General features: G+C 36.2%; 1 protein-coding gene across 1 annotated transcript in view; it reads right to left on the reverse strand.

Annotated features, from left to right (window-relative positions):
* Positions 1 to 25,114, reverse strand: part of DHX40 (DEAH-box helicase 40) — a 36,970-nt gene extending 11,856 nt beyond the window's left edge. The window contains exons 1-12 of the mRNA XM_054574870.1: positions 24,947 to 25,114; positions 23,958 to 24,125; positions 22,762 to 22,907; positions 21,160 to 21,279; positions 20,742 to 20,969; positions 20,465 to 20,531; positions 19,413 to 19,544; positions 10,281 to 10,380; positions 8,348 to 8,434; positions 8,030 to 8,212; positions 3,931 to 4,011; positions 3,123 to 3,280 (exon numbers count right to left, since the gene is read on the reverse strand). Coding sequence (XP_054430845.1) covers positions 3,123 to 3,280; positions 3,931 to 4,011; positions 8,030 to 8,212; positions 8,348 to 8,434; positions 10,281 to 10,380; positions 19,413 to 19,544; positions 20,465 to 20,531; positions 20,742 to 20,969; positions 21,160 to 21,279; positions 22,762 to 22,907; positions 23,958 to 24,125; positions 24,947 to 25,058 — 1,582 coding nt within the window. The 5' untranslated portion in view covers positions 25,059 to 25,114. The remainder of the gene's footprint in view (positions 1 to 3,122; positions 3,281 to 3,930; positions 4,012 to 8,029; positions 8,213 to 8,347; positions 8,435 to 10,280; positions 10,381 to 19,412; positions 19,545 to 20,464; positions 20,532 to 20,741; positions 20,970 to 21,159; positions 21,280 to 22,761; positions 22,908 to 23,957; positions 24,126 to 24,946) is intronic.
* Positions 25,115 to 27,952: the final 2,838 nt, after the last annotated feature.

Below are 27,952 nucleotides of genomic sequence, written 5' to 3' on the forward strand. Positions count from 1 at the left end.
TTGTATATTCTGGGGACAATGGACATTTTAAATATGGACTGTGGACTAGATAATAGTTTTGTATCAATATTAGATTTCCTAAGTTTGATAACTTTACTTTGGTTATATGAGATTACCCTTGTTCTTAGTAAATACACATGGTTAAATATTTTGTGGTAAGGAAGCATAATGTTTCCAATTTACTCTCAAATCATCAGAAAAAGGAAATGTATATACATATATTGAAACAATATTAAACAAATGCAGCAAAATATTAAAATCTGCCGATGCTAAATAAAAGGTATAAAGAAGTTCCTTTCATATTCTTTCAACATTTCTGTAAGTTTAAAATTGGACTGGCCGGGGAGCTCAGTTGGTCAGTGTTGGCCCAATACACCAAGGATGCAGGTTCGATCCCCCATCAGGGCACATACAAGAATCAAGAAATGAATGCATAAGTGGAACAACAAATTGATGGGGGTTTTTTCCTCTCTCTCTCTCAAGTCAATAAATAAATTAAAAAAAAAAAAATTGTATCACTAAGTGTTACCAAAGGGGAAAAAAAAAAAAAAAAAAAAGGCAGTGGCTAACACCAGACTGGTTTCATCTATTTAAATATACCAACAAGGAAAAACATTTTATTTTTCTGGCCCCACGAGACTATTAGAATTGGATCACCTGAATCCAACTCCCTGGTTTTACAAGGGAAGAACTGTGACCCTCACTGGAAGAAAGCAAAGCTGACATGCAACAAACTAAGCCGTGTGCCATAATGACACACCAAGGAAAGAAAGAAGGAAAAGTTTAAAGATATGAAAACTTCAGAACAATTCTCTAAGGGTACAAGGGCCGAACAACCATTTCTTTTGATTCTCAGGAAGGAAAAAAGGTTAATATATTACTAATGTACTACAACAGGGCAAAGGTTCACCATACTATCTTCTTTTACCAGTGAAAGGAAATTAACTGTCAGCCAGGAACATTATATATTCCCTATTTCAAACAACTAAGTTAACGGATAACAAAATGTAAAACCCATTTGTCTTCAGTTTCATATCTCACAGGGCTAGGTATACGGTAATCAAAAAATGCTCAGTGCTGGTGAACACACAATACAATAAACCTATGACGTATTATAGAATTGTACACTTAAAACCTATATAATTTTATTAACCAATGCCACCCCAATAAATTCAATAAAAATTTTTTTTAATTAAAAGAATAAAATGCTCTGTGAAATACTGGAGACATAAATAAATGGAGAGATATTCCTTGTACATGAATAGGAAAACAATACTATCAAGATGTCAGTTCTTGCCCCAGCTGGTGTGGCTCAGTGGACTGAGTGCCATCCTGCAAACCAAAGGTTGCCATGCTAGTTCAATTCCCAGCCAAGGCACATCCCTGGGTTGCAGGCCAGGCCCCCAGTGGGGACGCATGAAAGGCAACCACACATTGATGTTTCTCTCCCACTTTCTCCCTCCCTTCTCCTCTCTCTAAAAATAAAATAAATAAAATCTTTAAAAAAAAAAAAAGTCAGTTCTTTCCAACTTGATCTATAGATGCAACACTGCCCCAATTAAAGTCCTAGGAAGTTATTTTATGGATCTCAACAAACTGATTCTAAAGTTTATATAGAAAGGGGAAAGACCCAGGATAGCCAAAACATGGAAAGAGGAAAGTCAGAAACTGACTCTATCCAACTCAAAAGTTACTATAAAGATCCAACAATCAAGACAGTATGCTATCGACAGCAGAATATAAAAATAGACCAATAAAAGAGAATACAGTGCTTAGAAACAGACCCACACAAATACAGTAAAATGATCTTTGATAAAGTAGCAAATGGATTTCATTGGAGAAATGTCTTTTGAACAAATGAGGCTGGAACAAATGGACAACAAAACCTTAGAGATAACAGGGAAAAATATATATGACCGTGGGTATGGGGATGAATTTTCAGATCGCATACCAAAGGCATGACACATGCAAGAAATAATTCATAAGCTGAACATCATTAAAATTAAAAATTTCTGCTCTGCAAAAGACAAGGTCAAGTAAATAAGACGACAAGCCATGGACTAGGAGAAATATTTGCAAAAGATGTATCTGATAAAGAAAAGTTACATCCAAAATATACAAAGAACTCTTAAAACTCAACAATAAGGAAACAAATAACCCATTTAAAAAGACCTGAACAGACACTAAAGAAGATATACAAATGGCAAATAAGCATATGAAAAAGATGGTTACCATGTTATGTCATCGGGGATGACAAATTAAAACAACGAGGAGACACTACTGCACACCTACTAGAATGATCGAAATCCAAATCACTGGTAACACCAAGTGCTGGTGAGGTTGTGGAGCAACAAGAATTCTCAGACTCACTGCTGGGAAGAATGCAAAATGGTACAGACCTTTGAAGGCCTGGAAGATAGTTTGGCAGTTTCTTACAGTTCTAAACATATTCTTATCATACTATTCAGCAATGAATTAAAAACCTATGTCTCCACAAAAACCTGCACATAGATGTTTACAGCACTTTTATTCACAACTGACAAACTTGAAAGCAACCAAGATGCCCTTCAATAGGTGAATGGATAAACAAATTCCATACAAATTTTACTCAGCAATAAAAACAAATGAGCTATCATATGACAAAAAGACATGGAGAAACCTTAAATGTACATTGCTAAGTTAGAAAAGCCAATCTGAAAAGGCTACCTACAGTATGATTCCAACTATATGGCATTTTAGAAAAGGCAAAACTAATAAGACAGTAAAAAGATTAATGGTTGTTTCTAGGGGCTTGGGGGAAGGGATATAGGGATGAAGAGGGGAAGCCCAGGAAATGTTTAGAGCGGTGAAACTATTCTGTGTAATACTATACTGGTGGATACAGGTCATTACAGACTTGTCAAAACCCACAAAATATACAACATAAACAGTGATCCCTTTAATTAATAATAATATATCAATATTGGCTCATCAGCTGTAACAAATGCACCACAGTAATGAAAAATGTTAATAATAGGGGAAAGTATGTATCTCTGCACTTTTCCTCAATTTTTCTATAAACCTAAAACTGTTCTTAAAAATAAAGTCATTAATTAAAAAGTAAACCTCTTCAATAAAATTACCTGGTCTAATGAAGACATTTTCCACAGACAACATTGCTGCTATTGGAAGTAGCAGATCTTCACAGTCCAGAGAAGCCGCCTTTATTACTGCACATGTCAGATGTGGAGGGAGAGGAAATTCCACCATAGACAAACCCAATCTGGTCACATAGCCACTCCTTTAATAGAAAGAATAAGTTCTTAAGACTTTTTGTCTTGGGGGAGTACAAATGACATGTCCATCATTAAGAATAAATCAGATATAATTTAGGTTATCTTAAATCACCCCCAGAAATTCAATTCAATGTAAGAAACATAATACACTATGGTCACTGATAAGAGAAACATAAAGATAATAAGTTCCTTATTGCTAAGGGCCAATGCATCCAAAACAACTAAACAACGATGCAGAATAAAGTAGTGTAACATAAGGCACAAAGTGCTACAGAAAACACAGAAGATATCCTTTAAGTAATGAAAGAATGATAATTATCGAATTGTTTGCCATCACACAATCATGAGAACAATGACTGTGGCTCTCTTATCATTTTGATGTGCCCAGTATAATGTCTGACACTGAAATAGTACTCCAAAATTACCTGTTAAATAGTACTAATATTAAACAAAATTAGCTTTATGGTACAGTTTGTAAATTCAGAATCATGATGAAGACAGACAGGACAATTTCTAATTTCAGGTGAAACAATCTATTCAATTCAAGCAAATCATTTTCTACTTATAAAGTATTAAGAACTCTATTTTAAAAAGAGATTAACATCTGTTGTGGTTGGGTTTCGGGGGAGGGGTTTTGTTTGTTTGGTTGTTGTACCTGTCAATAGCATCACACTGGTAAAGTTGTTTAAGGGCTTCCAAAATAAGTCTCTCATTAGGTGGATCCAAATAGGGAAACCTGTGTGTTGACATGAGATATAAAATGAGATTCCATTTTCTTTTTTTAGATTTTATTTTTTTTTTAGAGAGAGAGGAAGGAAAAGAGAAAGGGAAGGAGAGAAATGTAAATGTGTGAAAGAAACACTGATGAGCTGCCTCTCGCACACCAGCAACAGGGACCTGGCCCACAACCCAGGCGTGTGCCCTGACTGGGAACGGAATTGGCAGCTTTTCCGTTTGCAGGCCAGTGCCCAACCCACTGAGCCACACTAGTCAGGGCAAGATTCCATTTCTTGAACACTAAGGTTTTACACACATTTGAAACTTTTCCTAAAAGGTTTTAGCTCTATTTTTTTAATTTCTTTTTTTCTTTTGTTTTTAGGCATTCTATGATCAAGATAAAGCATTCAGCAGAGGAGGAAATAATTTTTTTCTGAATCAGTCTTCTGTTAATTCAAGAAGCATCTCTTTCTGATATTCTTAGCTGGAATACTCTCGCCATTCCTCTTACCTTAATCCTGCCTGTCTCCTACCCAAGTACGAACCAGGCCCGACCCCGCCTACGGTGCGTTCAGGGTGGTGTGGCCGTGGACTAATTCTGCCTCATTCTTCATAGCCAGTGTCAATGCGACTCTGTTCTTTGGTCCACAGTTTTTATTACAATTTTACAAAACAATAAAGAAAAATTCACTGAATGTGGTCAAAAATTACAAATTGTTTAACAGCACTTCAAAATGGCTTTTGATAAAAAGGCAAGTATATTCAATTAATTTTACCATATTTGTTTTGTGTATGTGTATGTATTTATTTTCTCCTGAACTCTGAAGGCAAGTTGCAAATACGATGCTAATTCACCCCCAAAATATTCAGCATGCATCCTCTAAAAAAAAAGGATATTCTCTTACACAATCACAATCCCATAGGACAACTGATAATATTCACAAAGGATAATAGAGTGGCATATAACCAAGCATGAATATATATACTTTTAAACAGGAATAACAGTTACTTAACATTTCTGCACCTGGATTATTTTTCCCACCATAGTTAAGTCTTGAGATGATAAATCATCTACTCCAATTTCTCACCTTGAAATAGGTCCAACAAAGGACAAAAGGTATTAATACCTCACACAAAAGTTCATTCCAGGATTGACAGCTCTATTTCAAAACAAATAAAAATCTCGTAGACTGTTCTACAGTCAGCTTTCCAAGCCCGCACCATTTTCCATAAAAGGCAAGTGGTCCTGGTTTTGCAGGCCATATGGTCTCTGTCACAACCGCTCAACTCTGCTGTTGTGGAGGTAGCAGCCATGCACAGACGGGCATAGCTATGCTCCAATAAAATTTTATTTATAAAAACAGTCAGTGAGCCTGGGTCACAGTTCATGACCTCTGCCCTAGGGCAGTGAGAAACTAGTCAGCTTCCTCTTCTATGTAAGACCCCTTTCAGGTTTGTAAAAGCTACGATTATTTTTCTCCCTTGATTATACCAATTGCTAATCTGCCAAACTCATTGTATTATTTGGTTTCCAAGAGACTCCAAGAGACTATACCTAACAGTCAACTTTTAGAAACACTCTAGTTTGTCAAACATCTTATAAAACAACAATATCCAAAACTAAACTCCAAATGCAGAGTGGCCAGCACAGAACAGGATGCTGTAACCCCCGTCATCTGGACGCTGCTGTTTATTAACATAACCGGTCTACGCCAGTGGGATTTTTAACATTGTTTTTTAACAGCATACTATTGCAAACTCACATTAAGTGTGTGGTAATGTGATAATTTCAGGTATTTTCCACCAAAACACAGGCTATAAGATGTAGCCTTTCAGACTTTTATCTTGTGACTTTTGTCCAAGGTTTTGACCTGTTGTGATCATTTTAAATCTTGGTTTTAATTATCTACCAATTAGATAGCAAGACATTTTCCAGAAATCTGATAATCAAGACTTCAATATTTATATAATTTTATTAAAAATGCTTATCAGGAAAGAGCAAAGTTCAGCATAGTAACAATAAAACCTCTACCTAGGCTACACTAAGCAATTAATCCATACTTTATGGATTTGGCTATTTGGCAACTAAACTCTATTCAGCAGTACTGTCACCTTATTCACAAAGGTGTCAAATCTAATCTTATTAAATACAGGGTTGAAAATAAGAGACATCAGGTTATCGTTCAATAAATTCTTGTGGCACAGCCATTATGTGAATGGTCCTGTCTTCAAATTGAAAGGGAAATGAGTTATAATGACAGAGTCTTTGGGAATGATTTTGATTCACACTGATTATTATAAATCACCAATTAATTGTCTTAAACCACTTTCCAATAAACTATACTAGAATCTGCTAAGAATCAATGTCAGGCTTACTGAGTAGTTGTTCCCAAAACCTGCCATTTTCCTAAATGGAAAAATTAAGACATATGCAATTCTCAATTTTATGGTAACCTGTTCTGCATAATTTGTCATAGACAACCCACAATACATTTGACATTTAAATGTACAAGTTGTTTTAGTACCATGGAAATAATGTCTAAAGCCTTAAGACAGACTCATTTACGGTTGTTAGGTGTTCATCTCATTATTTTCTAATCCATCTTGGTCATCAATTCCTCCTTATCTACACTTGTACTCATCTTTCCTGTTTTAAAATAATTCTTGATGGAGGAGAAAGGGGAAGCAAAATAACTGAAAAGCTCTATTTTCTTTCTGCCATCTATGAATAGTATACCATCTATCCCAAATACTGGTTCTATCTCTCCTTATTCTACACACATCTTTAGAAAAAGGAGGAGAGAAATCTTTCTTTTTTCCTTTCCTCTAGTTTGGGGACTTTTAGTAGTCTTAAAACTAACGATGGGAAAAAAAAAAACCTCACTACAGATATTAAGTAATTATTGTTTCTGTTTTTCTAATATATATTTTTCTTGGTTATATGCTACTCTGATCACCTCTGTAAATATTATATTCAAATCTGGGTTCATCTGAAAGCTTTCTGTTTGGCCATTTAGATTTATTTAAATGGCTCTTCACTGATATCATTTATGATTAAAGTTAGAATTTCATATATTACATATTTTCCTCTTTCTAGGATCTATATTCTCATTTAGAATATCTCTGGTCTTCTGGTAACTATCCAAAGCTTTTTTCAATTACCTTTCCAAGAGTATACAACATGTATTTGGATGCATCTGGTAATTACTTCCCTTTTTATTATGAATTTAAAGAATGCAGCCCTAGGCAGGTAGCTAAATTGGTTAGAGTATCGCCCCAATACACCAAGGTTGTAGGTTCAATCCCTGGTCAATACACATACAAGAATCAACCAATGAATACCTAAGTAAGTGGAACAACAAATCAATGTTTCCCCATCAAAAAAAAAAAAAATCAATCAATAAAAAAATTTATAAAACTGCATGGCCACCTTCTCCCAAGTTCCTGTCATTTTCACAGTACCAGACAAAGCCAAAGAAGTACTTTCCTTCTCTAATTCCTCTACCATGTGTATGTAATATAAAATTTCAAGCCTCTATAATAATATTGTCTTATACCAATTAACTATATAGTTTAACATTTGACTAATTTAACAGTTGTTCTATTTGTTTCTTCATGTATCTGAATCTTGTTTCTCTGATATAACTTACACTTAGTGAAAGCAAAAAAACTACTCAACTATTACCATGTCTCTCACAGTGCATGGTACAATGCTGACCGTAAAAAAGATGCTACAAAAGAACAGAAAACCTTTTTTGGATAGAATTAAGGTCATTAAATATCTTTCATAAGATAAACCAGTGTTCACTAAATGACCCAAATAAGATCAGCATCAGGCACACCATTATACCAAGGTGAAAATACGAGCAAGGGATCAAGTTCTAGCAAAGCAACGTGAAGAAGCCTTTTATACGGGTTTAGCTGAACCTTGAGATGGAGGGATGTCTGAGCCAAACACTTCCAAAGAATTTCTGAGAAATAGCCTGGCTCCACCCTAACACATTTTTTCTTTTTTTTTTTTAAAGCTGTCTACATACCTTATAACATCGTGTATGGCAAGGCACTTTAAGGTCAGAACGACAGATGTCAAACTAGTTCTCTTAATCTCAGGGATCACATGGTCGGGCATACACTGGTTCCAAAAATCTTTACTATAGATCCGGAAGCATTTTCCTGAGGAAGTCCTACCAGCTCGGCCACTTCGCTGTAACGCCTCACTCCTTTAGAAGAAAAAAAATAAAAGTGCCCAAAATGTTCCGTGGGTTTCCTAAGCAATTTACTTCCCACCCCTGAACCAACTAGAAATTATCTGATCAACTGTTCTTCAAACAAAAAGGCTTGACATAGAGACTTACTTTGATATTGGCACCACCTCCAGGATGTCCAGCCCCAATCTGGGATTGTGATTTAACTGCTTCACAAAGCCACCATCTACCACGTATCTAAGGAGAATGAAAACAAGTTAAGTTTCTAGAAAATAAGAAAAGACCTGTGAATGTTCAACCACTTTGGATTCTCCTTTCCTATCAAATTAACAACTACATGAGGACTTTTATGTTAACTGTAAAACTTGAAAGTCAAGAAACTGGAACCCTCATACATTGCCGCTGGAAGCGTAACATAGTTCAGCCAATGTGGAAAATGGTTTGAAGGTTCCTCAAGATGTTAATCAGAGAATTACCAGATGACCCAGGAATCCATTCCTCAACATGCACACTCGAGAGCTGAAAACAGTACTCAACAAATACTTGAAGAAATATGTCCATAGTAGTGCTATTTGTAAAAACCAAAAGGCTGTCCATTATCCGTTAAGAGCTGAATAGAGACACAAATTACAGTATATACATATAATGGAATATATATCATATTCTGAGTTATTACTTAAAGGGTATGGGATTTTATTTTGGGATGATGAAAAGATTTTAAAACTAGATAGAGGTAGTGGTTGCAAAACGTTGTGAATGTATTACATACTACTTAATTGTTCACTTTTAAATGTTAACTGTTATAAAAATTTCTCCTCTTAAAAAAAAAAATAAACTTGACAGTCAGTTCTAAAACATTATAATGGGTTCAGAATCTAATTTCAGCTAGCCTTTAACAATACCACTGTAAATCAGTTAAATGGAGAACAAGTCAGGTAAAAAAGAACAATTAGAAGTAGCAGTAAGTCTACCATTTACTAAGGGAACATTGTGAAGCATACTATTTAATAACTTTTGCCTTTGCTGAAAACATAAAATTGCAGAGGTTAATTTACTCAGGAGAGCTACCCCTGTAACCCCTTAGTGAAATCATTATTTTTAAAGTAAAGGAGAAAAGCAGAAGAAATTAAACTTCCTTTCAGATCTGGGTGATCATTTTATCAAAAAGAAATATATATGATTTTGGTGATTCAGGTCCAGCCTTCCTATAATAGAGAAACTTAGTTAAGGATATAAAATACATTGGGCAAAAGATAATACCCAAAAGGGATATGGTTCAACAGTCTGAAAGAACTTCATTCACATTAGCCATCAGTCTAGACTTACTTTCCAAGTGTTTCTCTAATATACCTACCCCAAAATTTCATGGCGCCATTGATAACATTAAAATAAGAGACCTAGCCCTGGCTGGTGTAGCTCAATGGATTGAGTGCCAACCTGCAGACCAAAGGGTCACTGGTTTGATTACTGGTCAGGGCACATGCCTGGGTTTCAAGCCAGGTCCCTGGTAGGGGGCATGCAAGAAGCAGCTGGTCAATGTTTCTCTCACACATCAATGTCTTCCTCCCTCTCTTCCTCCTTCCCTTCCCCTCTATCTAAAAATTAAAGTGAAATCTTTAATAAAAAAAAAAAAGAGTGACCTGCACCATACTTCATTTCATAAAAAGATGAAAAGTGAGAAACGGTACCTCCACACAAACACTTGGATTATACAAAGCTTACTCTACCAAGTGGAGTTGCCAGGTGAGAAAGGAATAGATCACTGTAGTTAGACACTGGTAATGGGAGTACAAAAAACTGGTCTGGCTTCCTATTTAGTGAAACCCATCAAGTATTATGCATAATCTTAATTGGAGAAGAGAAAGCTGCAAGTTGCCAAGTACATTAAAAAGTGTGAACAGAAATATTATGTGCACTTCCTACTCCATTTCCTATTCATTGCAATCAATAATTACAAAAATGATAGGTGATTACAAGTTAAATTGGTAAGAAGGGAATTAGTGGAGGGCAGAAAAGCAAACTCAATGTTTTATGATTAGTTAAGTGGTTTTCTTGGCTTTAAAATAAATTTTAAAAGTTGTACCTGATTCCATCTATTGTCAAAGATGTTGCAGAAATATTAGTAGATATGACACATTTTCTAATTCCAGGTGGAGGTGGCAAAAATATTCTCCTCTGTTGATCTACAATATATGTAAAAAGAAAATACAAATTTATAATATGCATTTGTCAAACTCAAGTTTTGAAAAACTAACTTCTTTCCATTAAAAGTTATATTTTCTTTACCTATTTATCTAGAATTCAAAATATAATAGTAAAACTGTTTTTTCCTCACCTTTCACTGTTAAGATTTCAAGATCCATGGAATCACTGATTATTATTCCTAAAATAAACCCTACAGTAGACTCCTTCATATAGATCATAGCTCCCTTTGAGAAGATTTTAAAACTCTGGACTTCTCCATTAAAAGGCACATATGTACACAAAAAATTTCAAGCAATTCCCATCCATGGACTGCAGATTAAGGACTTCTCTCTGCCTTAAAGATTGATCTGCTTAGTGTGTTTTACTTTTTCAGTGTCTGCCCAACTCATGATTACCTCTCTACACAAGTAACCCCACACTCTTTTCCACTACCCACACATTCTGAAGGGTGGGCCCCAGCAGCAATGCTTACAGTGTGGCACCTTGCTCCTCTGGCCACAGCTAACTGTACCAAGGATAAATATGTCCCCCAAGCTTGGCCAGTCTGATTCTCCTGTGAATTTGGAAGACGCTCCAAAGGATGCTCAATTTCATTAGCCTTCTCTCTTGCAAAGAAGAATAATAAACGTGTGAACCATTGTAAAGTGACTAATGTAAATGGAGAAAAAACTAGAGAGAAAAAAAAAATGAATCAGCCACAAGAGTTGACAAGAGAATATTTCTGGATTCCTGACGCTTCCCAGGCCTCTTTAGGCCCAGGTGTAAATTAAGTAGAAAGATGGATTTGCCCAGACTCCCTCTCCTGCCAGGTTATACAGAGAACTGGACAGGAAAGTTAAGGATTTCTGTAAAGAAATAATTACAGTATGGGCAAAAAGAGTTAGGTGAAGGCCAGTAAAGGACTAGTCTCAATGCATTTTGGAAATTGTTGACTTAGGAACAGTAGAATGGGTTGGCAAAACAGGAAGTAACCATCAGAAAGACGTTTAAAACTGAGATCAGAAATGATGGTAATGACAGAGTCCAAGATGTAAATTTTGAATGGGTGGCTGAAGTGGGATGAAGATAAAAATCACTAAAACTAAAGAAGTCAAGGAACTTCCTCTAAGCAAGGGATCTGGGTGGATCATCCATTCCAATGATCTTCAAAAGCTGGGAGTAATCACCCCAGGGAGTACACAAGTCAATCTCCTTTGGATATGAAAAGTAATTACTAGCATTTCTATATATTTTTCATAATAGTCTTTAAAACTTTCTATATGTTTACTGTTGTACTATACATTACATATTAGAACAGCATATATACTTTTTTCTTTTCTTTCTTTTTTTTTTCTTTTAAGAAAGCCCTGACTGATGTGGCTCAGTGGGCTGGCTGGGCATTGTCCCATAAACCTAAAGGTTGCCAGTTTAATTCCTGATCAGGGCACATGCCTGGGTTACAGGCCAGGTTCCCAGTTGGGGATGTGCAAGAAGCAACCAACTGATGTTTCTCTCCTTTTCTTTCTCCCTCCCTTTCCCTCTCTAAAACTAAATAAATAAATACAATCTTTAAAAGGAAGGAAAAAAGAAAAACATCTTACATGCCTGGCTGCATTTGATTTCCATAAGAAATGCCCTTATTTGCATAGAAAGTTCACTTTTTCTGCTTGAGCAACCTTCTAGTTTCTCTCTTTTCAGCAGCCAAGAAAATCTTAATAAAACCTGTTTTCCGATAAAGTACAAAAGTTGTTTCCAAATAAAATCTTACAAAGATCCATGTATTCCCAATTATATACAAGAGACAAAAGGCGGACTATTATGAGAAAGGAAAGGAGTGGTGCAGATGAGCACAGCGTTAAAATCATGGAACTAGGCCAACCATCTCACTTCATAGATGAGAAAACTGAAACCCAGGGGTCAAGTGGCTTGACCATACAGACAGGCCAATTTAAAATCAAGGTGAAGCTTTGACTAGGTAGCTCAGTTGGTTAGAGCATCATCCCCATATGCCAAGGTTGCAGGTTCGATTCCCAGTCAGGGCACATACAAGGAACAAACAATGAATGCATAAATAAGTGGAATAACAAATAGGTATTTCTCTTTATCCCTCTCAAATCAATAAATAAAAAACCAAGTTGAATAATGTTACTATTCTCCCACATCATTCCGAAATTAATTTCAAAAGTAAAAAAGTGCTAGGAAGGCAGAGTTTTGAAAACACCTGTAGAGAAGTTTTGATATAGCTACTAAAATAATTCCCAAAAGACCTATTTCTTTCAGATTTGAAAAATCTGGTGAAAAACATGTTAAAAATTACTTTTTTGATAGTTCTTAAGATTTAGGTAGCTTGTATCTTCCAGGTGATTCAAAGGAATTATAATACTATTTTGTAGTTCATATTATGTTTAGACATTTATTTATTGTCTATTTACTACAATGTAGCTGTATGAGAATAAGAATTTTTTTTTATATATACGAGACATCCCCAGCACCTAGAACAATTCCTGGACCACAGGAAGTACTCAGTAAATTTGAATGAATTCGTTTAAAAAAAAAAAAAAGCATTATATAATTAAGATCCTTCTACCTATAAAATTTCGTATTATCCTAAAATTTTACCTGTTAGAAATGTCCTTTCTAAACATATTTATATATAATCAAGTCTATTTTTCAATCAACCATTTCTAAAAATACCAATTTAAGTGTCTTTATCATTTTGTTCACTATAATCAATTAAAAAGTGCCTAAACTGGGGTTTTGACAGAACTCATTTGTTTCACTTACATTTTATCCACACACTTTAACACCATATTCCACAACCATAAAGAAATGCCAGTTTGTCTGTTTATAAAAGTTTAGAAAAAAGTTAAATACCTGTATCTTAAAGCATATTCTCATTCTCCAGGAAGGAAAAGGGAAAGTGAATACTTTCATTAATGTGTAGTAATTTTATTGATTACTTCCATTCCCTGGTCTTTCTACTTAAGAAAGATCCTCCTATGCCTTACCCCATCTAGTTCAGTGCCTAATAAATAAGATACTTGGATGTTATTAACTGGGTGAAGGGGCAGATGGACAAAGAGGTAGAGGCAGAGGCAGAAAGATGTTCCGAAGCCCACCAAGAAATAAGAATATTGAGAAGAAAACATTCAACACTCTTAATGGAGTAATGCTCCTAAGAAATATATGTATATGAAACATTATATGTTAAGGTCAACTGAAACTTTCTCATAGAATTTGTCCCAAATTACCTCCAAAAGATTCCAAAGCAGAAACACATCTGAGACAGAATAAAAGGGAACATAAAGCAATATAAACAGAAACTGTCAATCAAAGAAGAAAATGAATGAGGTTTCTGGAACAGAGCAAAGAGTTAAAACTGTTCAACTCAAGCTCTACTCCAGCCCCAGACATCATTTTTGGGTGAGTCAAAAATATCTCGAGAATTCTCACTAACACAGCTGAAAATGAAATTCCTGACACAGAAAAGGTTTGAGACAATCCCTAAATGCAGTTGAAAGAGATAAAGTAACTCAAAAGTAGCTTAAAAAATATGGAAGATAGGCAATCCAACATAAGAATAATTGATATCCCTGATGTAGAGAAACCAATAAATAGATGAAAGTTATATTCAAAGATATAACACAAAAAAAAGTCCCTGAAATAAAGAACTCAGTTTGCAGATAAAAAGAGCACATCAGAAAAGTTAATCTTGTTTGTGGTTGTGGTTACACAGGTATGTACATTTGTCCAACTCCATGAACTATATAATACTTAAAACAGGCATAGTTTATTGTTTGTAAATTATACCTCAATAAAGTTGATTTTTAAAACATAGCACTTCAATTCCAGGAAGTTTTAATATAAAATAGACAACACTCAAAAAAAGAAAAATAAAAGAAATATATCCTAGAACTATTGAACTTTAAGGATAAAATAGAAATATTCAGGCAATCAGACAGAAAAAGCAAATCACTTACAAGGAGGGGGAAAAAAATCAGGCTGGCCTCAGACTCCTCCGCAGCAACATTCAATGCCAGAAGACAACTGGACAACGTCTACCAAGTTCTAAGAAAAAGAAAGTGTGACCCGAGAACATAAAACCCAGCCAAGATGTATTCAAATATAAGGCAAAAGCCAGATTTGCACTTCTAGTGCACTTCAAAAGCACTTCTAGTAAAAAAAAAAAGTTAACAAAATCCAGCCAATCTAAAATTAACCAAAAATAATGTAGAAATGGAAAAACCATGGTTAAAAAAAAGATGGTAAACACTAAGTACATCTGAATAATGTAAAAATAACTAACAAAAATTAGAAGGGGAGGATATAGGAGAGTAAAAGTACTTAAATCGTCATCAGATAAGATCTCCAGTCAAATACAGTCTAAAAAGATATTAGTATTTTTCATCTTTTTAAATTTTAAAGCAATCTTTTATAAAATATTATACTAAGTGGTAAAGATTTACTTGAAGTTGAACAATTCCTTCAAGTAAATTCAAGTAAAATTATACAGCTTTTTGAAAAGCAGTAGTGCCCTAGCGGGGAAGCTCAGTTGGTTAGACCATCATCTCAATACGCCAAAGCTGCAGGTTCCATTCCCAGTCAGGGCACGTACAGAAATCAACCAATGAATGCACAGGTAAGTAGAACAACAAATCAATGTTCCTCTCCAAAGAAAATCAGTAAATAAAAAATTAAAAAGCAATAATATAATCTCACTTTTAAAAAGCATTTCTATTAACCTACCAATTTAGTTGTCCTTCTACATGTGTACACAAACACATACACCCCCTCCTTGAAAAATGGTTTTCCTAATATTAAAGATGGTTATTTCTGAATGGAGGAATTTGAAGTGATTTCTCTACTTTTACTTTTGTATGTTGGTACGCTGCTTGAATTTTTTATAATAAAACTGTATAATTTTTCCTCAATTTAGTAATTTTTCCTTAAATGAAATTGGTGCAAATATGCTAAGACACTAACAGTGTGCTAATTCTGCATAGTAGGAAATGGATTTTTTTATACTTTTCTAACTTTTAAAGATTTCAACAAAGGGCAAGAAAGAAAACATAAAAGAGCACATATAATTCCATTTTTTAAAAACCTAAAAAATAAAAATCTATTTAAATGTACAAAGTCCAGAACAATATACCTCAAAAGATTAATAGTGATCATTATTGAACCATGTTGGTGGGATCTGAGTAAGTTTAATTACTTTCTTGCTTTGATTTTTTTTATAAGTATATATTTCTTTATAAGATGAAAAAAATTCCCCATTTGGGGAGGCTCCACATAAAAGTTTTTATGTGAAGTTCACTAACCTAATTCCCTATACCTTTAATCTTAACATTTAAAGAAACTATTGTAAGCAAAGCAAATTCTAGGTACCGGCCATACTCAGGTAAAGTCTTTGTTTTGTAGAAAGAAAGAGAACTATTTTGGGATTTATGCAATAATCTAAGTGAGCAGATTTTCCTCATTTCAAATGGTGTACACTAATTCAAGGTAAAACTCCTTTCCTTTCTCTTCATGTATTCAGGAAACACATACTGTTTTATCACCCACTACTGAATAAATAACCAGTCATCAAAATACAGATGTACCATGGGACCTCAGGAACCTCACTTAGCCTCTATCTGTAAAATAAAGAAGTTTGATTATGCAAGAACATATATATATGGGTATATGTGCATTCTTCTAGAGAAAAAAATCATGACTTCCATACCTTTTCAAAAGAATCTGAGGCCCTGCCCTCCAAAAGAGGCTAAGAAGCACTGAATTAGATAAATACTTTTAGTGCTAAAATTGTCTACCTCCATGCATGTCACGTAGACACAGGCATGTATCAGTTCAGTTCTGTGGGGTTCAGTTTTCCCTAGATGCACAACAAACCTGAAGAACTGCAATACCTTGAACTGAAGAAGGAAGTCAGAAAAGCAAAATGTTGGAGAGAAACAAGAAAAAAGTTCTGGACAGAGAATTCGATGCAAGACATTCAAAGAATGCAATAAGTAAAAAATCTGGAACTCCGTCTAACAAATATTTAATCTGGACTTTTCCAACATATTGTACTTGCCTTCAAGAAGTTCAGTCCCTTAGGAGGAGACAGCCACAGCATGAGGCAGAACGTGTGAAATGCCACAAGGGGTACAGCAAAGCTGTGGTTCAAGTAAAGAAGAAATCAAAGCCAGTTGTGAGGAAGGAAATCAGGAAACATTTTTTATGAAGTTGGTGAAACACAGTAACAGGATTTCAGCCAGTGAAAGGGAAGAATAAAAGAAAAAGGAGGAGTTCAGGTTAAGGAAATAGCAAACAGAGTCACAAAAAAGATGTGGGAGGAAAAAGAACAAAAAAATACCACCTACATTTCTGTCTTGAGAGAACATCACAAAGGGCGGGGCGGGGAGCTGAGCCCGGGGACAAGGCCATGTAACCTAACCAGCAGAAAGGATACAGGGCACCTCTTCGGTATTTGACAGATGAGAATTTTTTATGCCAATTAAGGACATATTTTAAGATGTCTCTTTAAAACAGTCAACCATCCTCATGACTAGCCCAGAAGTAAGCAAATATAAATTATCCACATCACAATTTTTACATAGTCACTAAACCTAGATATGGGCGATTTTTGAACCCCTTTTACTACAGGCTACAAAAACAGGAAATCCTTCTCCCTCTTCCTCACTCCCAAATGCAAGTTTTCTGTTTCTGAAGCATAATAGGAAACAAAGAAAATAGTGTAATAGTGTTTCTCCCCGCCACCCAAAGTAGCAATAATAAAGAAAATAACTGCTGTATCATATTAAGCAGGCTTAAAAAAGACCATGGTCCCGGAGACCTGACACTCTCAACTTCATCTAACTCCACCTCCTCCATTACTTAGTGCCTGATCAGCTCCATCTGAATGCCATTTTGCACTGTGATAAACTGCTGCAATAAATACTATTATGCTCATAACGGATCCCCAGTAGCTCACCCTTATAGTGCCTTTGGAACCAAAACGGAAACTAAACAAAACCCTTTGGTGATGGCTCTACTCAGACCCAGTCCCACATCTTTACCGTTTATACATACAGTGGGAATTAAAGCTGAAAGCAAGCTGAAGTCATGCTAGAAGGCTACTGAATGCCAAGTGGTTAAGTCGGCATTTTAACTCAGCCGGCAATAAAGAAGAGCTGAAGCACCCAACAGGAGACTGCCGCAATCAGAGCCACGCTGTCGGAGACTGCGCTCACCTCTGCACGCATGGTGGTAAACGCAATCAGGGAAAACAGGTGAGCAGGCTGTTACCAGCTCAGGAGAGCAGACTGAGGATCCCAATTCTAACAACGATAACGAAAAAAGAAAAATGAGTAACGCAGGTAGGACAAGGGTAAAAGAAAATCTGCAGGAGTTGCCACTCGTTTGGATTGAACGGTCTAGTTCAGTGGTCCCCAACCTTTTTGGCACCAGTGACCGGTTCCCCCGAAAGACAGAGGGGTGAAGGGAGACAGGAGGACAGGAGGCGGAGCTCAGATGAGCCTCGCCTCCAGCCAGGTCCCTAGCAGGCCGCAGACCCTCATCTGGGTGACGAGGCGCAGACCGGAAAAGTCCGGTGAGGAGATCCAGGAGGTCCAGACTGCAGGAGTGGGTGCGATCAAGGGGCGCTTTCAGGGATCACCCACAGAGGAGTGACAGGTGGGTCCTAGAAGCCAACTTCACCACAACAGAATTCTAAGAATTAAACTTTAGAAAATGCCACAAGGAGACGGGTACAATGGCTGGGGAGGGTGAGAAGGCAGAAGCCTTACAGAAAGATTGTTCAGGAGAGCCAGATAATTAGTGAGTATCCCAAAAGAAAGCACTTCAAGAGATTTATTATCACAAAATCAAAATACATAATAGCCATGAGATTTGAGAAGTCCCTAGCAACTTGTAACGCTATAAAAACTGGATTTCAGGATGTTAAAAAAGAAGCAACAGTAGATATAGAACATTATTTTCAATGTGGCAATAAGAAGAGAAGAATGAAACTTTTAACTTTATATGGAAAAAAATATAATTAGTTAGTGGTTAATAATAAAGCAACCATAACTTTTTAATTACCTTATCACTTACGAAGTAAATTTTAAGAGTCATTAGATCAAATCCCCAGAAAACAATAAGAACCGTAAACACCTAATAATGACCCTAAGAATTCCCTTTAAGATGTAAAAATCTAAAAATAGATTTCAATACTGACAGCAAGGGCTTAATGTCACCACAAAAGAAATTTCCGTAATAGCATGTGGTCTATGGTTATTTAAAACATACAGAGTCCTGAACATTATTGATTAATATTAGAAGAACCGCCTATTCAACAAAAACAAAAATACACATAAAATATAAACATATAAATGCTTTTTACATTACATTAAATGCTAATCCAATTAAACTCTATGTAGCTACAGTTAATTTCCCTTTAGTTTTACGAATCAAATTCCTAATAAAATAGTTTTACACAAAAAACTCTTAAACCTGATTTAACAAATTTATCATGAATATCAAAATAAGAGTTTGCCTTTGCTCTTTGAATTTACATCATTCTTGAAAAGTAGACTAATGTATGGATACTTAAAAAAAAAATCTACTGTGCTTAGTCTCAGATATATCTAGATATGTATGATTTCTAGAAACTGCGTGGCCATGGCAAATCAGGTTTGACTTATGGTGCCATTATCAAGAAATCCTAGTCCTTACTTCAAAAAATTACCAATATTTTTGTTCTGCTGGGAGAAGACATAGCTCACTTTTAACAATACCAACGAGCATGTTGAAGGCTCTTGAAAAAGCAAATGTGAAAAGACTTGAAAAAAAAATTTCTCAAGGGACGCTGGTTCTCTTAGGTTCTGTTTCATGTCCTAGGTGTTAGCTACAAAGATGAGATCAGTTTGTGAAATTCACTGACCTAAAAATAAACATTTAGGATCTGTGTACTTTTCTGTATACACGTGATTATCAATAAAATGTTTTTTAAAAATCAGTCAAATTTTCTATGGTAGTGAGGAATTACCTGTTGTCATAGATCCATAACACGGCAATATTAACAAGCCATCTAGAGTGGTATCTTGAACATCATAATCATAATCAACAGACTCTGCCATCTGAAAAAGCAACTCACAACTTTTTTCTATTTCAAACTGACCTGAAACAAGGGGGGAAAAACAATGTCAGCAACTGAATAGCAAAATTTTAAAAAAGCCTTCTAAATCAAAATCAGTTTTGCATAATAGTTATTTCAAATCTCCCATTTTGATCTAAAGAAGATGAAGACAGAACTTGTACCAAATCTCAACAATAAAACAAAAAAAAAAAGAAACACCAGTTTCCAAGGAATTTAAATCTCTAAAGGAATCAACATGTTTATAATCTTCAAAACTTTCATCTTGATAACAAGGTATTTGAGGAAGATGCAGCGGAGTTCATCATTAACATAGGGAAATCTAATCCAAGAGATACTGCATTTAGGTGCAATACTTAAGGAACCTCAAAAAGGCAGATTGTTACAATGTCTCACTTCTGACATCCCTACAAGGCAGAGTAGGAGGTAAGTGATGAAATGACTCATTTCTGTTCATAGGGTGCTGCTACTTGAAGAATCACATTAATCTAGGATTTAACTGTTCTATTTTTGACTGGCAAAGAAGGCTCATCCGAGACACGGATCCCCACCTTATGTACTGCTATCACACAGTACCATCCCACCGCTCGAGGAAGGGGGCGAGGTCTCTTGCATAATGGAAATAATCGCTCAGATTCAGGGCTAGTATGGCAACACCTCTATATAAGACAGACTATTAAAAACATTAATACTTTACCATTTAATATCTTCCTACTAAAAGATCAGTGCGTTTTACATGTTAGATAATAAGACTGGTGTTTTTAACGACAATATAGAAGTATCTTATATAAGATATACAATCTAAAACTATTTAGATTATCATAAAAACGTAGGGCAACTTGAGTAGTAACCAGATTTCCCAAGAAAAATAACACTTTATCATGGTGCCACATCCCTTCCCATAAATAGCACAGTAATTTAAAACCTGATACTGAAATGCTCACCAGTCAGAAAAACCAAGATGTCTCCAGCCATTTCATTCAAATGGATATCCATGGTCACTTTCACAATCTAAAGCAAGAAGCACAAGTATAATATGCTAGTGGAAATATAGCCCACCTCCCACCTCCCACAGAAAAATTAAATTTGGTTCTCAAAAGTCCTAGGACCTATAAGGGCTGCCATTAAAATAATAGGGAACAAATAAATTATCAAACTATTCAATCAACCAGAATAATAGATTTAAAAAAAAAAAAGACAAAAAAGGGTTCCAAGTAATACCGCTTGAATATACGCAGTATTTTCTCGATCTCGTGGACCAATCAAATTGCAGAATTTTTCTCTGACTGGATAAAGCCTTCCAGGTATATCAAATATTGGACAATTTCCAAAAAATGCAGAGAGCTTGGCTAATTCCATAGTTGCTGACATCACCACGACCTTTAAATGTTCCTTCCTGTTAGGAGACTTCTCCTGAAATAGCTTCTTCAATAAACCAAATAGGATGTCCTGAAAGAAAAGTAAATTTCTAGTAAGTCACAAATATCTAACAACCAACTCATTTTAAGTATTTTGCTTTCCTAACCAAAGAATTCCTTTTTCAATAGGTTAAATTGTAAGAGGAGGCAATTCTCTATGCAATTAAAAGTTACCCCAAAGTAAACCATCTAATAAATAACCAATATATTAAAATACCCACTGTAGTGAGAGTTCTCTCATGGGCTTCATCCAAAATAATGACACTGAACTTGGTAAGATTTGGATCTCCCAGAATATGTTTCAATAAACATCCATCAGTCATGTATTTGATTGCTGTTTCCTAATGTTCAAAACACAAAGTGTATCAACACACACATATATATATGTAGTACACCAGAAATTCACCCGTTTTGCAAACTAAATTTTCCCCCAAAATGTACACACATTAAGTGATCAAACTAATCTACTAAATAAAAGAGTACATAAAATAGTCTAATAGCAATGATGGCAAATTATAAAACTTATGATCTGTACAGAGACAGGGATAATGCACTAAGGTACATGTTCTGGGAAAAAGCTACAAAAATGACCAGTTAAGAAGATATAATGAAGTCAGTGAAAAGTGGTAAGATAACACAATGGTTTTAAGTGAACAAGCTGTGAGCAACAACAATGAAATGGGATTCATTTCCCTATTTCAGCCACTATTTTGGAGGACTCAGGAGAAAAGGTAAAGGAAATGGTGAGGTATATAATTTTCTCCCAATTTCTTTCCTGCTCATTCTCCTAGTTAAAAATTGTTACTGTCAGACAGCTAGTGTTTAAACAAGATGAGAATAAGGTGCAGAGTTAACAGTAGTGATATGCATAAAACAATGGAAGAAAAAAAAGAAAGAAAAATCCACAGCAGTAGCCACTAGGAAGTCAAAGATAGTATTTTGGAGAGTCGTTCTGTGCCATAATTGATGTCCATTCCCATTAGGGATCATATATATATCAGGGATTATTTTATATCTGGTATAGGATTAAGAAATCCTGAGAGAATGTAAACTGTAAATATTAACTATTAAAAAGAAAACAGCTTAAAACTTGTTAGTGCCATGAATATAAAAGCTGCTCAATACAAAGTACTTTCTTACTGATTTTATTAATTAAGTTGTCAGTTTTCCAGTGACTTCAAAAATATAAATATACGACATGGATGAACCTTAAAAACATGCTACATGAAATACGCCAGACACAAGAACAAAATATTGTATGATTTCATTTGTATGAGACAGACAAATGAATAGAGACATAAAGTAAAATAGTAGAAGTCACCAGGGGTTGAGGGTAGGAGGGAACGGGAGTTCCTAAGTAACAGATACAGAGGTTCTATTTGGTATGATGAAAAAGTTTTGAAAACAGGTAGCGGTAATGGTGGCACACACTGTGAATGCTCTTAATGCCAGTGAATTGTACAACTAAAAATGATTAAAATGGTACATTTTATGTTATGTATATTTCACAATAAAAAGTCTTTTTTAAAGAATACAAATGTAAATTACATGTAGGATCCTTGCAGCTAAAAAGAAAAGAGAGCATCCTAAGAAAAATAAACATAACTATCACTTATGAGCCAATTGAGAAGGCAGAAAATGGGTTAAACATTAGAGATTCCAGACCTAACGCATTGACAATGAGCAACAAAAATTAATTCTAATCTGAGGCTTTGTTTTGTTAAAAATATAAATAGAATTTTGAAGTTAGAATTTTTCATAATTTTCCTTACTCTTTCCCTAAGTGTATAGTACTTACACAAATATCAACAAAACTTTTGTACCTTAGAGCTGCAATCATCAAAACGAACTTGGTATCCTACTTTGGATCCCAAAGTGCATTTCATTTCTTCAGCAACCCTCTGAGCAACTGATATGGCAGCTACTTTTCGTGGCTGAGTCACACCGATCATACCATGTTGTGAAAACCCTATCAAAACCAGAAGTAAAAAAACACAAAAATGTTAAAGGTTGCTTCCTGTTAGAATTAAATTGTTTCTGGTCGATCACTACAAACTATTAAAGTATTTCCAAAACTCTGAAAATTAACACTATACTGAATTACATTTGTATTATGAAAATTTAAGAATTAAAAATAAGAATACATATTGATAGCCACTCAAAATGTGCATATGTTAATTGGGCTTGGTTTTTAAAAATTCCAATCTAAAGACTTACTCTAAACAGTAAGGCAAAAAATTTTAATCTCTAAGAATCCATAAAATTCCACACACTTCCTAAAATAGATTTACCTTGGTCATAGAAGTTTAAATATGCCACCTTTCATAGATTCTACAGGCATTTATTTTTTTACCATTTTAAATATCTTCGATAAGGAGATGCATCTTACAATTGATGGCAGTTTTCCTTTAATAGTATGTAAAATAGTGGTATGTCTTAATGGCATGTTAGATTTGATGCATAAAAGTTAATATATAAGCTAAGAAATTTTTATTATTTTTATATGAATATCCAATATAATTTTGTTATACCAACCTTATGCTAGAAAATTTTACCATAATGAAGTAAAAGACACTTTAAGGGTAACTTGTTAGTTGACTTGGTGTTAGCAGAGACAGGGACTAAACACTTACCTGACAATGCTTTGGAGAAAGGACCAATAAATACCAATGTCAGCAACAGATATTAATATAGCCTCCCCCCCAAAAATTATTCCAATACCCAATGGTTACTAGTCAACAGCAAGAAAACCATACTCTACCGCAGAGAATCAGTATCTCCCTAAAATTCTATTTGGGATTATTATGGTAATTAAAAATAGAAAAGAGGCCATCTCAACTAATTCCTGATTTTGAAATAAAACCATAAAGAAGCAGGGAAGACAAGACGTAAGGAGGGTATGCCAGGAGAAGAGCTGGACTGTAAACAAATGGTGAGCATCTGTGTGACACAGAAGTCCTATTAGCCTTTAAGAGGAGATTTATTAAGTACTCTCAATATTATTCCAGAATAAAATTACCTGCTTCATATAGATATTTTGGAAGTTGAGTTGTTTTACCACTTCCTGTATTTCCAGTAACAATAAGGAATGAATTGTCCCTCACAGCTTGAATAAGCTTTTTTCTTTGTTTTTGAATAGGAAAAGTTGGAGTAGTTCCTCCCTCCTGTGATGTGCATCCTTTTTCTTCTGTAATGAGAAAAACAACTGTGCAATTAAAAGGTCTGTAAAGATATCTGACTCAACTTCCCAGAACTGAAAAGAGAAAGACAGTAAAATTTTAGGGTTGGAAAAAATCAACCTATGACTTCTCAATTAAATCGCCCAAGTCTAATTTGTAAGTAAGGGTTTATAAGCCCAGAATAACTTTTTAGTGAATCTCACAACTTGAGTATTTGCTAATGCAGGACTCAAAGTGGTCAACAAAGTAAGCCTAGTACAAGAATATGTATCTGTAAGCATATCTATATAGAAGCACAAAACCTAATTTTATTAAACTAGACACCAAAAACTGGAACAGCAGAAAACTCTCAGCTGCATTAAAAGCCACCTGTGTTTGCTTCTGATTCATGGTTCAAGTTAGGTCCCTGTTCAGAGTGACATATCCCAGAAGGCCAAGTGGTGGGTAACCATGGAAACTGGCTCCTGGAAACTGGCTCCCTCTATACGGTACCCAAAGGCAGGCTGGCGGCCCGACGAAGGCGGGGGAGGGGGAAATAGATGGGTAGAGAACAAAGGCTTTATGAGCCTGTTTAACAGCAGAGCGCGTCTCGGCGCTGGGGTTCACTTTTTTGTCCCCCAGCAGGGTTTTCACTCAACTTGGGTCTGGGACCGCCCCCCTCTGGACCAAAGTGCTCATCGTCCGCAAAGTTCGCCTCTGGCTTGGAGAGCGAGGAGAACGCTGCGCCTCCTTCCCACTCTGCTCTGCCTGCCCGAGGCTGACTTTTATCGCCCCCCACACCCCCATGCCGCAACTCTCACTGGCCTCTGCGGTGTCCCGCGGACCGCACCTCTGTCAGCGATGGAAACCGCCGAAGGCCGCTCTTCCTGGGGCTCTCTGGACCGCTCTCCCTCTTCTTGTCGCCTTGGCGCCCTGCCCGCGACGGCGGGAAACCGGGACATAGACCTGGCCCGCAGGGGAGGTGAGCACGTCCACCGATCCGGGGAGATGGGAGGGGAAAGACGAAGACGCGCCCTGATGACGTGGAGGTGTTTACTTCCGCGCGTGCGACTGAGAGCGAGGGGAGGGGGAGTTGTTCGATGACGTGCCGGGTGGCGGCCAGAGAGCCCCTCCCCGCGACCCGGCCTGGACCAAGGGCCAAAGGTTTCACGCCCGGTGCAGGTGTACGCTGCTCCTCGGATGGTGAAGCCAGTCCGAAGGGCCTTCTCCTGTGTCTCCTCTTGAGCGCAGAAGAACCCAGCGACACCCCTTCTCAGCTACAGTGGTCGCTACAAGTCTCTTCTGCCTTCACACACCGAACGGGATATGACCCTTTGCCCGGAGCAAAGGAACCTTCCTACAGTGCGGCGCCAACCAATACATTCGCACCTTGCTCACCCTGAAATAACCTGTTCAAGGCACCAAGCTGCAGAGCGTCTAGTTTTGTTGTGTCCAAAACTTAGGTCCCTTAGGCGATTCATTTCCTTCATCAGACCCTGCATTTTAATTTATTTACATGTTTATTGTCTTCCCCTTGCCCCCAAATAGACAGGGAGGCGGGAACTTTAGAAAACCAGGGTACACTTGGAGCCCAGCAGTCATTGAAAGTGGATTATTAATATTAGTTAGATTTGCTGGGTGGATGAATGAATGAATTGAGCTTTCTGCCAACAAATTGGGGTATAAGGCGGGTATTAGTCCCCTTATACCCGCCTCCCTCCAACAATCACACACTGTTGTCCATGAGTCCTTTTTCCTTTCTGCTCAATCCTTCCACCCCCTAACGTCTCCTGCCCACTAGCTGTCATCCTGCTCTCCATCTATGAGTCTCTGTTTTGCTTGTTAGTCCAGTTCGTTCATTAGATTTCACATGAGTGAAATCATACTGTATTTGTCTTTCTCTGAGTGGCTTATTTCACTTAGTGTAATGTCCTCCAGGTCCATCCACACTGTCACAAATGATAAAATTTTATTCTTTTTTTATAGCCAAGTAGAATTACATTGTGTAAATGTCCCATAGTAGTTTCGTCCACTCATCTAGTGACGGACACTTGTGCTTCCATGTCTTGGCCATTGTAAATAAGGCTGCAATGAACACAGGGATGACTATGTTCTTTCAAATTTGTGTTTTGGATCCTTCAGCTATATCCCCAAAAATGGGATCTCTGGGTCAAAAGGCAGATCTATTCTTAATTTTTTGAGGTATCTCCATACTGCTTTCCACAGCGGCTGCACCAGTCTTAAGCTCACTTTCAATAGATGTGGATTTTTTTGGAAACCACAAGATCCAAAATGTTAAACATGTACAACAATCAGATGGGACTACTTTTCAAAAAAGGTACTTTGGGAAGATCTTTCTGCTCCAGAACTTTACAATTTTGTAAATAGTGTGAATGTAACAAAATGAATACAAGAAGATTGTTTCTTGGAGTTTTCGATAATTTCTGATAATCACAATTAACCAGCACTGCTAGAGAAGACAACCCAAAAGAGGCCCTTCACCATTAACGAAAGGCCACTATCTGGCCAGTTTTCAGAAGATGTCATTGGATCCCACGATGTTTCTGTGCTCATTAAAAATGTATTTATATGTTCTGGCTGGTGTGGCTCAGCGGCTTGAGCGCTCGCCTGCGAAGTAAAAGGTCCCCCGTCTGATTCCCAGTCAGGGCATATGCCTGGGTTGCAGGCCAGGCCTCCAGTAGGGGGCGTGCGAGAGGCAACTAACTGTCATTTCTCTCACACATTGATGTTTCTCTCACTCTCTTTCCTCCTCCCTTCCCCTCTCTCTGAAAAAAAAAAATATAAAATCTTTTTTAAAAATTTAAAAAATTTTAAATGACACCAGTGAAGTACAACTTTTTAACAACTTTATATCTTCAAAACCTGTGTGCTACAGGAACAAATCTGGTAATACAAGAACATGCCAGATTTCTCTCATCTATTAATGGAACCTTCCAACCTCGTGGAGTCAGAAATTCAAAATATTACAAATCAGAAAAACAAGTCAAGAAAACAAAAATACATCTGAAAATTTACAAATTACAAAGGCAAACGAGATACAAATGTAGTACAAGCAAGTCATTGGTGAGTACAGGACAAGGCATTTCAATAGAGGGCAGCTATATTAGTGACATAATAAAGTCACTTTCTAAGTAAATGAGCAGAATCATTTCAGACCAATTATAGTTACTACTTATGGAGCGCTTAGTAGTGAAACATTTAATATAAAATTTTCATTTATTCCTCACAAAAACCCAGGGAGGGAGGTTGTATTTTCCCTAATTTTTACATGTGAAAATCAAGGCTCACATACTTGTTCTAAACAACAAAACAAAGAGGAAATACAACCAGGATTCAAACCACACTAATAACCAGTTTACTGTACTAGGAGATGGAATTATCTCAATCTTGGTGCCTAATATAGTATTTTCTTCCAATGTTTGTTAATCAGCTATTGTAGAATAATTATTCTTGTTTAAGAACCACCTAATGAGAGTATCCAGAATAAAACCTGCAAACCAAGAATGAAGAAAGTAAACATTAATAATTTAAACATTATTTAACATTGTTGATTTTAAAACCAAGGGCACTTAAAACATGCTACCATTAATAACTGTGTGCTACAGGGGCTATTCCAAACGGAAAGATCAACAATTATTTCTTGCCCAGTGAGTTTACAAATTACAAAGGCAAACAAGATACAAATATAGAGTAAAAATAGAAAATGTATGGGTTGAATCTAAGCAGAAAGGTCAGCATTCCCAATAACATTGAATCTATGTCCTGTTTTCTTTGGGTAACAAGAAAAACCTGAAAGACATATTTAAAGAAGTGTGAGAGGTATGAGTTGCATCCT

This window comes from Pteronotus mesoamericanus, unplaced genomic scaffold (assembly GCF_021234165.1).
Source record: "Pteronotus mesoamericanus isolate MK-2021 breed Mesoamerican mustached bat unplaced genomic scaffold, CSHL_Meso_final contig_269, whole genome shotgun sequence".
Lineage (NCBI taxonomy): Eukaryota > Metazoa > Chordata > Mammalia > Chiroptera > Mormoopidae > Pteronotus > Pteronotus mesoamericanus.